Below are 13,624 nucleotides of genomic sequence, written 5' to 3' on the forward strand. Positions count from 1 at the left end.
GGGGATTGGGCCTAAGATGGCAATCAGACATCCCTCTGGCAGCCTGGCAGCCCTCGGGGGATGTCCACTTGCCAGCGGGGAGCAGGCCTAAACTGCAGTCGGACATCCTTAGCGCTGCTGAGGAGGCAGGAGAGGCTCCCACCACCACCGCTGTACTGGCAGCCATCAGCCTGGCTTGTGGCTGAGCAGAGCTCCTCCCATGTGAGAGCGCCCTGACCACCAGAGGGCAGCTCCTGCATTGAGCGTCTGCCCCCTGGTGGTCAGTGTGTGTCATAGTGACCAGTCATTCCCAGTCCTTCTGCTGTTAGGGTCAGTTTGCATATTACCCTTTTACTATATAGGATAGAGGCCTGGTGCACGGGTGGGGGCCGGCTGATTTGCCCTGAAGGGTGTCCCGGATCAGGGTGGGGGTCCCGCTGGGGTGCCTGGCCAGCCTGGATGAGGGGATGATGGCTGTTTGCAGCTGGTCACACCCCCTTCAGGGTGGGGGTCCCCACTGGGGTGCCTGGCCAATCTGGGTGAGGGGCTGAGGGCCGTTTTCAGGCTGGCGGGTGACTGAAGCTCCCAACCTCTCCTTTTTTCTTTTTATTCTGGGATTTACCTTCTATGGCTGTCACTGGAGCTGAGAGCCGGCTTTAGCTCTGAGGCTTGGCTCCAGCTCTGAGACCTTGGCTGCTGAAAGCAGGTATCTGGGTTTGTTTGGTTTCTATAATTGAAACACTGTTGCAGCTCCAGCTCTGAGGCCCGGCTGCCTGAAAGCAGGTTTCTGGGGTTTGTTTAGCTTCTATAATTGCAACATTGTTTCTTAGAGTGCAGCTCAGAGGCCGGCAGCAGGCGGAACCTTGGCTTCCTCCATCACTGGAGCAAGCAAGCCTCCTGTTCACTTCAGCTGCCTGGTTGCCGGCCGCCATCTTGGCTGGCAGTTAATTTGCATATCACCCTGATTAGCCGATGTGAAGCGTGTCAGAGGTATGGTTAATTACCATGTTTGTCTATTATTAGATAGAATACTTACTGATTTGGGTTAATAACTGTTTTAATATCCTTGCCTACTAATTCTATCATCTGTATAATTTCTGAGTCAGTACTTATTAATTTTTCTCTTCCTTATGAGTTCTGTTTTCCTGCTTATTAGTATGTCTAGTAATGTTTTCTCAGGTGGCAGACATTGTGAACTTTATCTTGCTGGGTGCTGGATATTTTAGACTTCTATAAACATTGTTTTTGTTGGTGTTGTTAATCTTTATCAAAGGATATTTTTTCCATTTATTTTTAGGAAGAGGGAGAGGGAGAGGGAGAGGAGGAGAGGGAGAGGGGGAGGGAGAGGGAGGAAAACATCAATGTGATACAGACATTGGTTGCCTCCTGCACGCACCCCAACCAGTGCAGGGGATTGAACCTGCAACCCAGGTATGTGTCCTTCACCAGGAATTGAACCAGCAACACTTCAGTGTCCAGGACTATAAACATTCTTGAATTTCATTCTGGGATGTGGTTAGGTTACCTAGAAACAGTTTGATCTTTTGGGGCCTTGCTTTTAAGGTTTGTTATGAGGGACCAGAGCAGCAATTAGTCTAGGGATAGTTTTCATCACTAATAAGGTAAGACCTTTCTTAGCATTCAAACTGCTATTCAGAATAGGAACTATGCCTGGGTTTATGTGAACTCCCTAGTATTATTCCCTTAGATCCTCTTGGGTAGTTCTTTCTCTAGCCTTGCCTAGATTTCTCACCTGTATAAGATGATTGGCACCCAACTGAATACTCAAGGTGGACCCTCTGCAGATCTCTGCAATTCTTTCTCTGTACAGCTCTGCCCTCTGGTACCCTGTGAATTCTAGGTGCTTTGGCCTCTCTGGATTCTTAGCTCCATTTCCTGAACTCAGGAAGAGCACAGGGCTCTGCCTAATTCCCCCTCTGTGTGGCAGCCTGAGAACTTTCTCTAGAAAGCAAGCTGGAGCAGTCATAAGGCTAATTTTATTTGTTTCCCATCTCTCCAGGATCAATATACTTCACTGCCTCATTTCCAATGTCTTAAGATCCATTGTTTCATATGATTTGCTCTGGTTCTTAATTGTTTCATGAAGGAGGACAGTCTGGTCCCTGTTACTCCACCTTGGCCAGAAAAGGAAATCATCTTTAACTGTTTAATATGTCTAACTTAACTGTGGCCTCTTCTTAAATAAGAAAAGGAACTTAAACTTGTCCTCTGGAAAGAGGAAATGTACAACTAGAAGTTAAGAAACAAAGGGAGATTTACTATTTACTTTTCACTGTATCCACTCTGTAACTTTTGAAGTTTCTACTATATGTATTTATTAGTTATACAAAAGAATAAATTTTAAAAGTATTTTGATGTTAAAATTCACCTTTAAAATTATTTTGCTCAACAGTATTTCTTACTTTCACTCCTGTTCAGTTTTCTTTTTGCTGAATACATTCTCTTTGTATTATCTAAAAATAGCATTGTCTGCATTCTTCAACTACAATTTAGCTGGGTATACTGGTAGAATTATTTGATGCTATTACTTCAGTGTCTTCTGTTCCTATTGTTGCTAATGTCAGTCTGTTTTACCTTCATAGATGACATTTTCTTCTGGTAGGCTTTTAAAATTTCTTTACCCATCATACTACAATGTGAACTTTTATTTTTTTAATATTTGCTGTTAGCACTTGTTGAGGTAATTTTTCCATGTGTGGACTTTCATCATTTTCATCTATCATGTCTTTGACAAATTCCTTACTTTTATTCTTCTTAGTCTTTCCCCCCAGAATGCTATTAAGACATGGAAAATAGACCATGGAGACCAACATAAGTCTCTTAATTTCATTTACATTCATCATCTCTTCTCTGGTGCATTCCATGATCATGCCTGACCTACTTAGTAGTTGCCTCGGTCTGGACCTCTAATCTGCATAGGACTTTATGTTAGGGGTTCAGAATTCTTGCCCTATGAAGGTAACACTAAAGCAGATACCAAATCACTGCAATTCCCATTTCTTTGTATTTTCTCTTGCTCAACGAGCATCAGGCAAGCAGCACATTTATGGTTTTGTTTTAGCTTACTAGCATAGAGAGAGCAGTTGTAGATACCCACCTTCATGTAGCTTCATATAAGAAACCAAGTTCTGGTCTGGGGTCTTGTTCAGTTTCCAACCTCATGTTAATTTTGAAGACCCAACCGTAAATACTTGATTCCTGTCTATGTTTTCCATGTGTCTTATGGACTCAGCCTCTACTCAATATTAGTTTTCTCACTTATCTGGAAATTTTTACCTTATTTTTTGAATGCAGCTTTGCATTTTAAAAAATCACTCCCCTCAATCATTGCTTTGTGCAATGAAATGATTATTCTATTATTTTGAGTAGAAATTTGTATTGTACTAATAAATCATTTGTAAACCAAATGTAGGTGTTTTTTAAAACTTAAGATTTCTTTACGATCCCTCTAATAAACAGAAATAAGCCAAGCTTCCTCTCTCTTAAATTCAAATGACCTATAGTTACCACTGCACTCATAAAGTGCTTGACAGATACCACCCACAGTCTTATGTACCAATACATTATCAAATTCTTTACTTCACCTTAATCATTTTCTATAAATAATCAAGATGTTTTTTACCACTCTGAATTTCCAGTAAAAACCAAAATATGACTTAATAGGTCATTCATTATATACCATATTTATTATACAACACCATTACCGTCACTTTTTACATTTACCATTGCTCCTCTGTGCTACAATCTGTAATCACACCTTCCTGACAAGCGTTTAGCAGTTGTCTTATATACTTATATCCAATAAATCTCAAAAAATGTAATCTACAGCTATAGACCACAATTAAATTTTTGACTAGCCTTTTCCAATAATGTGAAACTTGTTTTTTAAAAAGAAAATGCCTTAACTTTTGATAGGTACCTTAAAAAATACACAGGCAACAAAGGCAATCTGTTGAGATCTTAATATTTTCATAATTTGGGATGATGGAGAATTCACTGATCCAGGATCTGATCATATTGCCAGTCACAACCTGTGGCCTCAGTACAAATTTTCCTAGAATTTAATTTATTCATTTACTAAAAAATGTAAAAAAGAAGAGCTTTAATGAAAATATTTGTAGGTACTTTCTAACTAAAATGTCAGGAGTCTATGATTTTCATCAATTTTGTTATTTTAAATTAGTGTATTCACTTAGAGCAGGGGTGGGCAAACTTTTTGACTCGAGGGCCACAACGGGTTCTTAAACTGGACCGGAGGGCCGGAACAAAAGCATGGATGGAGTGTTTGTGTGAACTAATATAAATTCAAAGTAAACATCATTACATAAAAGGGTACGGTCTTTTTTTTTTTTTTTTTAAGTTTTATTCATTTCAAACGGGCCGGATCCGGCCCGCGGGCCGTAGTTTGCCCACGGCTGACTTAGAGTATACTTAAAGATGTAATAAACCTTAATGTTGAAATTAAGGTACATCTTACAAAGTTGATGTGAAAGAGAGGGGGTAAAGGGTATTCATGCATAATCTATCCCTTCATTCAATATCTGAAGAAGCCCTAGCTGGTTTGACTCAATGGATAGAGGATCAGCCTACGGACTGGAGCAGCAGTCGCCAAATGGTGGCCCGCAGACCACTGGTGGTCCGTGAGGTCCGAAAGGTTGGCGACCACTGGACTGGAGAGTCCCGGGTTCGATTTTGGTCAAGAGCACATGTCCGGGTTGTGGGTTTGATCCCCAGCAGGGGGTGTGCAGGAGACAGCCAATCAATGATTTTTCTCTCTCATCACTGATGTTTCTATCTCTCTCTCCCTCTCCCTTCCTCTCTAAAATCAATAAAAACATATTTTTAAAAAATATTCTGAAGAAGAGAGCTCTTTAAGTTCTTTACAGAGCATATAACCAATGCATACCTGTCTAGATTAGTATTGCCAGAAGAGTAGTCCTTGGATCCAGATCTGCTACCATAAAAGGATGATGACTGCAAAGGTAAAAGTCCTATAAAACGAAGAAACACAGGAACAATTTTATTCCTAAATCAACCATTGAAGTCCAATTAATAATAAAATTATGCATTGGGCCTATTTATATTTAACTCTTTTCCCCCTTTCTTTTCATCAAAGTTGGATAACTGTTAAAAGATCTATACTGTGTAAAAGGTTATAATAGCTAAGAATACTCTCCTGCCCTAAAGCTCCAAAAACTTTCTAACTTATTCATTTTGAACAGTATCAAATGACTCCCTATTAGGAAAAATTAGAAATTTCTCATTTACATCACCCCTACTCTTATGTACTTCCTTCCAACCAATTATTAGTTGTGTTATTTTAGTTCTACTGATTAACTTTGTAACTTTAACACACTTAAAACTTCTACATTTTGTTCCACGAACCTTCTTATCTTCCTTCTCTCTCCTCTTCCACAATAACTTTTGTAATGTGTATCTTAACTTCAACATTGTTAAGGCTTATTACACCTTCAAGTATTGTCTAACTATAGGTTGATTATAAAAGCTTAAAACTAGTAAATGGAGATTATATAATGTATTATTATTTCAGAGATAAGAAGTATACTCAAGATACTTCTTTCTGTAGGAGTCTAAAGTCACAACTCTGAAAGGCTAAAAGGAGATAATTTCTAGAGTCTTAATCGAATTAATTCCCTTAAACTCTCAATTTATCAAAATCATGCCATATTTTAGTTTGCTTCAATTTAATTTCAAGTTGACATAATATTCAAATCTACATAGTTCAGAGGATCATAGAGATTGGTTAAGTGTAGGAAATATTAACGAAACTTAATAGACAATTTAACTTTTAGATTTTGTAAAAACAGGGTACAAGGTGAGATTAAACAATTGCTTTAGGCAATAACTTCAAGATCTTATAGAACTTATAGTAAATGGCAACACTGATGAACTTTAATTTCAATCATTTTAACTCCTTGAATTCACTTTAAGGTACCTTGATAATGAGAGTTTAATTCTAGGCAGTTAAATAGGGAAGAAGGTAAAGTCTAGACTCTTTATAAATAGAATAAAAGGTCCCTTATATTTCTATACTTTAAAAGTATTTTAGCAGAGTACTGGATACAAATTGGTGCCCAATAACTAGTACTGAATTATGGAGTATTCCTGAATAAAAGAGAGGTATGTCCCAATTTAGGGTTTTATTTCTAGTCTATACAGTATATCCTATATAATAAAAGGCTAACATGCAAATTGACCAAATGGCGGAACATTTGGTCAATCAGTGTGCTCCTCCTGTGGGAAGCCGGGCTCACAGCTGGCAAGTGCAGCGGTGGTGGCAGGAGTCTCTCCTGCCTCCGCAGCAGCACTAAGGACCCCTTAGATAAGCCGGCAGCTGGACATCCCCCAAGAGGTCCCGGACTGTGAGAGGGCGCAGGCCAGGCTGAGGGACCCCACCCCTGCAGTGCACGAATGTTGTGCACCGGGCCTTTAGTTATACAATAAATGACTATCTTATATAAAGACCAAATACTTACCTGAAGTCCTATTCTCTTCCGACTGTTTCAAACTCAGCTGCTTCTCTCTACTGCTGGTTAAATACTTTCTTGAGGGATCTGTCATAGCTTTGTTGTTCCTATAATCAATAATTTAATTCAATATATGTATGTGTAAAGTATAATTCTTAATTTTAAATAGTTGTCATTAAAAATTTACATTTCAAGTGCTAAATTCATGGATTTGCTTGGAAGTTATGCTACAAAGTGTTAAAGCCTCAAAAGGTCAGAGACTTAAGCAAATGAGAATCATGAAAATAAGGTTTCATTACCAAGTCAAAAACCAACCAATCCATAACCCTATTGATTAAGCAAAAATGAAGGAGCATTTTATTTTTACAAAAGTCAAACCAGAGACAGCAAGATTACACAGGTTTTCTTAGTCAAAAGCAAGGGCAGATTAAATGATTTAGCTACTAAAAGACCAAAAGAATCAAGAAGTAAACTATTCAAGCTTGATACTAAATAGGTTTAAAAAGTAAACATAACGGTTTGTTGAAGGAATGAATGAGTGAGGATGTCTCAAATATTCAAAGACCTGTGTATAGAAGAGGAATTGGATTGATTTATAATCTTATCTTAGTGTGATTCTATTTCAGAGTAAGGCACAGTTTTTCGGCAGTATGTTTATCACTGAATTACCCCAAGCACATAGTTGGTACTCAACAGATATCAGTTACTATAATTGCTCACTGATGCTTTAATTTTGTTTTACTTTTGACATGTTTAATATAAGAATATTCACATTCTTAAAATAAAATGAGAAAATGTTGTCATATAGCTAATATATTGTAGACATTTTTAGACCATATGGGAATATTAACCTTGTCCTCAAATTGCTTATAGTTTACTTATGGAGGAAAAAAAAAAAAAATCCAGCCCTGGCCAGGTGGCTCAGTTGGTTGGAGCATCATCCCATACACCAAAAAAGTTGTGGGTTCAATTACCCATCAGGGCACATATTTAGGTTCTAAGTTCAATCCCCAATTGGAGAGCATACAGGAGGCAACCAATGTTTCTCTCTCACATAGATGTTTCTCTCTCTTTCCCATTTTCTCTAAAAAAATAAAAAAAATAAAAATCAATAAACATAACCTTGGGTGAGGATTTAAAAAAAAACCTCACAAGAAATAGAACACATTATTAGCAAGAGGAACATGTACAACAAAGTAAGCAATATCACATGGTGGCAATATTGTTTGGCCAAAATATATACATATATTTATGAATATGAAAAATGGATTTTTAAAACAAATGTTTGCCAAATAAATTTGTGAAAAAAGTAAAGCAAAAAAATAAAACCCAAAATGTTCTTATAGTCTATAGATTTGAAATACTATTTACTATGTCAATATCACTTACGAGTAACATTTATAGTAATTAAATTATTTTTTTATCTTTAAATTCTTTATTAGTTAAGGTATTACAAATGTGTCCTCATCCCCCCCATTAACCCCATCCTAAATTATTTTAATTTCATGAACACAAAGGTAAAGTTTCTTAAGCCCCATTTCCCCCACTATCATTCCTAAACTTATATTCAGATAATGCTCATGCTTTAATTAAAAGTGTTTACTTTAGGAGGACCATTATGAATAAAGCCTGTAGCAAACAAATTAGATGCTCCACCCAAATTTCCTCTGACCCCATTTTTGTATCCTCTCTTCCACACCAATTTAAGTATGTTTTCCATAGTAGTACTTAGGGCTATCCCTAATAATATTCTATTACTGTTATTTTGGTTTCTTAAGGGATTTGTTCTCTGTACTTCACTGTCTTGCTCACCCGATTCCCTTCCTAGTAACCCCTGGGGATACTTCCTTAATAAATCACTTGCACACTTAATCTCCATTTCAGGGTTTGCTTTCTGGGAAACTTGATCTGTAACAGCTGGAACTAAGAAGCACACTCTAAGGACAGGATTCTGGAATTGACTGGATCACTTGTTTGGCAATGGGAAGAGAAATCCCATTGCTGATAATACCTCTGTGATCCACAGTGTATCTGTACTGAATTGGAATGGGATAAAGTGAAAGAAATATGGCTCATGCAGTATCTCTAGCATTCACGGAAATGTGGTAGAGTGCACAATGAATCTTGGTGGAGTTATAGAAATGTTCAAAAACTGAATTTGGTAATGATTGCACAACTCAATAAATTTACCAAAAAATTATTGAATTGCAGATTTAAAACAGGTGAATTTTATGGACTATAAAATGTACCTCAATAAAGTTGTTTAAAAATGTCCCAAATTGCCCTAACTGGTTTGGTTCAATTCTCGGTCAAGGGCATGTACCTCCTTTGCAAGTTCAATCCCCGACCCCCGGAGTGGCGCTTGTACGGGAGGCAGTCTGTGTCTCTCTCACATTAATATTTTCTCTCTCCTTCCCTTTCACTCTCTCTAAAAATTAATGGAAAAAATATCCTCATAAAAGGATTAAAAAAAAATGTCCCAAATTATTCCCCTCCTAATATTCAACACCCCCACCCCAAGAAATGCAATTGCTTCTAACTCTCAAACTGAGGCAATGATAAGAGGTAAATGGAAAAGTAGTTTGTGAAAACTTGGATATTAGCATTAGGGGAAACTGGGTGAGGGATATATAGGAACATTCCATTTCATCTCTGTAACTTTTCTGTAAATCTAAAATTATTCCAAAATTTAAAAGTTTTATTAAAATGATTAAACAAACAAAGCCAAAATATTGGTCCAAATTCTTTCTGGACCCTATAAAAGCCTGCTTGTTGTACCTTTAAAGAAACTTCTAGATTTCTATAGACACTTCTTCCAAAACAGCACCAGCATGAAACAGGCTACAAAGAACAGTTTTCAAAACCTTCAGCTATAGCCTTGAAAGATAACAAAGGAAACCCACCAAAGGACAAAGCCAGGAGTCATATGGAATACAATGAACAAGGATTTCTCTTAGAGGAAAGAACAGAGATTGCTACATGGGCTAATCAAGAATTTACTCCCCTGCCCTGGCTGGTTTTGCTTAATGGATAGAGCGTGTCCTGCAGACTGAAGGGTCCCCAGTTTGATTCCAGGTTGCAGGCTCAATCCCCACTAGGGGGCGTGCAGGTGGCAGCCGATCAATGATTCTCTCTCATCACTGATGTTTTCTCTCTCTCCCTCCCTCTCTCTCAAATCAATAAGAAATAAAAAAAGAACTTACTCTCCTGCCTTCACAATTTCTGCCTAGCAAGATTTTATTGCTGCCACAGACCAGTGACTCTTCTAGTTTCCTATTCTGTCTATTCTAAACGTAAATTTTTATTGTGAATCTTCTGTGCCTACTCCAGCAATGTACAGGCATACCTCATTTTATTGTACTTCGCACAGCACTTTATTACAAATTGAAGGCAAGATCCTCTACCAGCAAAAAGATTATGACCACTAAAAGTTCAGATAATGGTTAGCAATTTTTTTTAGCAATAATGTATTTAAAATTAAGGTATACGCTTTGTTTTGTTTGTTTGTTTGCTTGTTTTAAAGACATAATGCTATTGCATACTTACCAGGCTGCAGTGGGAAACCAAAAAACTTGTGTAATTTTATTGCAATATTTCCTTCACTGTAGTGATCTGAAACCAAACTCACAATATCTCTGAGATATGCCTGTATAATGATATGTGTATGGAGATGGGCATGGGGAATGCTGATTAACTTGCCTTTTAGTTTTTAGGAACCAGACCATAAGGCACCTGGTCCAAAAGAGCACACCTGGACCTTATGGAGAGGACTGCACATCACTAAGCAATCCTGGACTTGGAGCTGGATACAAGGACTAAATGAGAGTTGGAGGCTGTCTCTATTAGGCTGAGGGAAAGAGTGTTAGTAAACAGGGCTATTTCTGTGGATATAGGGGTAAACTACAACAGCCTGTTAGTAAACAGGGCTATTTCTGTGGATATAGGGGTAAACTACAACAGCCTGTTAGTTGTCCCCAAATAACCATTGTACCCTTCTGCCATTATAAAATTTGGGCTAGGCATATTTACTGGTCTTCCTTATAACTTGATATAACCATATGACTAAGTTCTGGTCAATGTGACATACATAAAAGTTGTGTGTACAATTTCCAGCCTAAAGGAAAGCAGTATGCCCTCCCTTTGCTCCTCTTTCTTTCTTCCCTCTGATAGGAATGCAGACATGAGAGCGAAGACTGAAGCAAAATGGAAGCTTATTAAGGACAGTGAACAAACAAGATAAAAGGAGTCTGAGACCTTGGTGATTGTGGTTTCAGATACCACACTATTACCTACCCAGATTTTTACATTTATTTCAGCAGCAGAACCAAGATCCCAATCTATACTAATAAAAGGGTAATATGCTAATTAGACCAGATAGATCGGACGTCCCTCTGGACATCATTCCAGACAAAGCCATGGTGGCAGGGCTGAGGCAGAGGCGGTTAGGGGCAATCAGGCAGGCAGGCAGGCAGAGCAGTTAGGAGTGATCAGGCCGGCAGGGGAGAGCGGTTAAGGGTGATCAGGCTGGCAGGGGAGAGTGGTTAGGGGCATCAGGCAGGTAGGCAGAGGCGGTTAGGGCAGATCAGGCAGGCAGGCAGGCAGAGGTGGTTAGGGGTGATCAGGCAGGCAGGCGAGCAGTTAGGAGCCAGCGGTCCCGGATTGTGAGTTGAACATCCCCCAAGGGGTCCCAGATTGGAGAGGGTGCAGGCTGGGCTGAGGGACCCCCCCCTCCCCGCCCCCCGCCGCAGTGCACAAATTTCATGCACTGGGCTTCTAGTTAAAGTTCCTTCACCTTTTTCCCAGTTCTTTTATGGTGATCTCTTAACCTCAAATGCCAGTTAACTATCGATTTTTGTTAAGGTGTTAACTGAGGTATTAACTAAGAACTGTGTAAAATAAGTTTTCTCCCCCTAGAAGACAAAAAAGACCCTCCCATGAGGAAAAAAAAGGATGTGAGCTGGTGACTGTCTTGTTACAGGTGGATACCTTTTTGTTCAACCCAGAAAATAACTCTAAAAGATTGATACTCAATGCCTAGAACCTATATATGGTTTACATTTTTTTTACCCCTAAGCTAACTTTTCACATGAATAAGGTAAAAAGAAATTTTTGTAGGTAAAGGGAAGAGGGAAAGAAGGAGTTCACTCTAAAAGAGCAGACAGCAAGAAACATTTATTAGAGTTCTTCAACTCTACTCTTCCTCTAAGTCAGTGATGGGGAACCTATGACACGCGTGTCAGAGGTGACACGCGAACTCATTATTTTGGTTGATTTTTCTTTGTTAAATGGCATTTAAATATATAACATAAATATCAAAAATATAAATATTTGTTTTACTACGGTTGTAAAGATCAAAAAATTTCTATATGTGACACGGCACCAGAGTTAAGTTAGGGTTTTTCAAAATGCTGACACGCCGAGCTCAAAAGGTTCGCCATCACTGCTCTAAGTACTTAAGATTTTTTAAAAAAATCTATAATGGAAGAAGTGCAATCAAATGATCAAAGCAATAGCAATGGTCAATCTCACTAAAATACTTTAAATTCTGCTTTTCTATCTTTGAAATTCCCATAAATTGATAATCTTCGCTCACAGTTGTAATTACCACTATAACAAATACTGATCTAGGGCCTTAAAAGCTCTTAAAGCAACTTACGATGATGAATCATTTTCCTTAGGGTAATCTTCATTCAACTCTGAGCCAGACAGCATTCTTTTCCTCTTTTCAGTTCTATAGAGAACAGAGAAAAGGACCTTATTTTAAAAAGTCAGAATTCATACCATTAAAAAGTATTAAACAACACACTCAAGGACAGACACTGTGACTACTGCTATCTAATTCTCTATACCACATGTAAAATAACATACCATATATCTGCACACTCAATATGTGTCACTGACATAAACCACATAAGACAAATACTAATTATCTACCAAAGATGCACTCTATACTTTCTTCTAACACATTTGACTAACTGGAAAATCTCACTCTTTTTCTCAAACTACAGGTCTTTCTATAAAGCTTAAAAGACATTTATAAACAGGCACAGCTAATGACTAAGAAAGAAAAAATGTCTTTCATACCTATTTTCTAATAAACCTGATCTAAGAGGTGTTGATGTAGATGTCAAAGACGGAATCGTTCGGGTGACAGTTATTCCATTTCCTGCTGCAGTCTTAATCGATCCTCTACCTGGATTACCAAGAACTTTTCGAAATGGAGTATCATCTTTAGTTTCCAAACTTCCTCTTTTTGAAGAGGCCTGTAAGAATAAAGTTTGAAATAGTAAATCGTCAAATTGGCAAACTTTTAGACCAGTGATTCTCAAGTGAGGAAGTATGAAAAAATATACACAACTAGAGATCCATCACCAGAGAGTCTAACCTAATTGGTGTGGGAATGAGGCTCATTCATCAGTATATTTTTTTAAGCACCCTAGGTGATTCTAATTATGATCAGTGTCATAAATTGAGCAACATTTTTTTCCCCTGTAGTATTCTTATAAACTTAAAAATTCCAAAACAGACCTAGAGGCAGAAGGAAAATACTGTGAATTATTTATTTAAAAAAAGGGGGAGGGAGGGTTCACATATAAAGACATGGTTCTAGGAGAGACCAAGATGGCGGCATAGGTAAACACCGGAGACTGCTGCCGCAAACAACCACTTCAAAAATACAACTAAAAGACAGAACGGACATCACCCAGAACCACAGGAAGGCTGGCTGAGGAGAGACTCTTCAACTAGAAGGAAAAATAACAGCACACCGAGGCTCAGAGGAGGCGCAGTGTGGAAAAAACTCAGGTGCGGAGGTGCGCGCGCAAAGCGGGCTGGTGGCTGAGAGCGCGGTTGTCGTTTTCGGTCAGGGGGGAGTCTCAGACTCTGAGCTCCAGATACGGGCGAATCGCTGGGGACTCGGACCCAAACGGGAGAAGCGGGAGTGTCTGGCATCAGTTGGAAGGCAGCTTTCCCTCCGAGGTTTGCAGCGGTTCCGGGGGTTCTGAGAAGCAGAGCCTCTGGGAACAGGACTGAGGGCACCATAACGGCTCCCTCCGCCCGCCCTGCCCTGTTGATCCCGCCCCGCCCAAGCCCTGCGCAGAGCCATTTGCCGGATAGCCTCAGGCAAAGGCTAGATT

General features: G+C 38.9%; 1 protein-coding gene across 6 annotated transcripts in view; it reads right to left on the reverse strand.

Moving 5' to 3' along the window:
- Positions 1–13,624, reverse strand: part of USP37 (ubiquitin specific peptidase 37) — a 76,795-nt gene that overhangs the window by 45,270 nt on the left and 17,901 nt on the right. For all 6 annotated transcript variants that reach the window (XM_014531049.1, XM_005883425.2, XM_014531051.1 and 3 more), the window contains exons 6-9: positions 12,573–12,751; positions 12,145–12,219; positions 6,498–6,595; positions 4,907–4,991 (exon numbers count right to left, since the gene is read on the reverse strand). In XM_014531049.1, the coding sequence (XP_014386535.1) occupies positions 4,907–4,991; positions 6,498–6,595; positions 12,145–12,219; positions 12,573–12,751 (437 nt within the window). The remainder of the gene's footprint in view (positions 1–4,906; positions 4,992–6,497; positions 6,596–12,144; positions 12,220–12,572; positions 12,752–13,624) is intronic.

Source organism: Myotis brandtii, unplaced genomic scaffold (genome assembly GCF_000412655.1).
Source record: "Myotis brandtii unplaced genomic scaffold, ASM41265v1 scaffold79, whole genome shotgun sequence".
NCBI classification, from domain to species: Eukaryota; Metazoa; Chordata; class Mammalia; order Chiroptera; family Vespertilionidae; genus Myotis; species Myotis brandtii.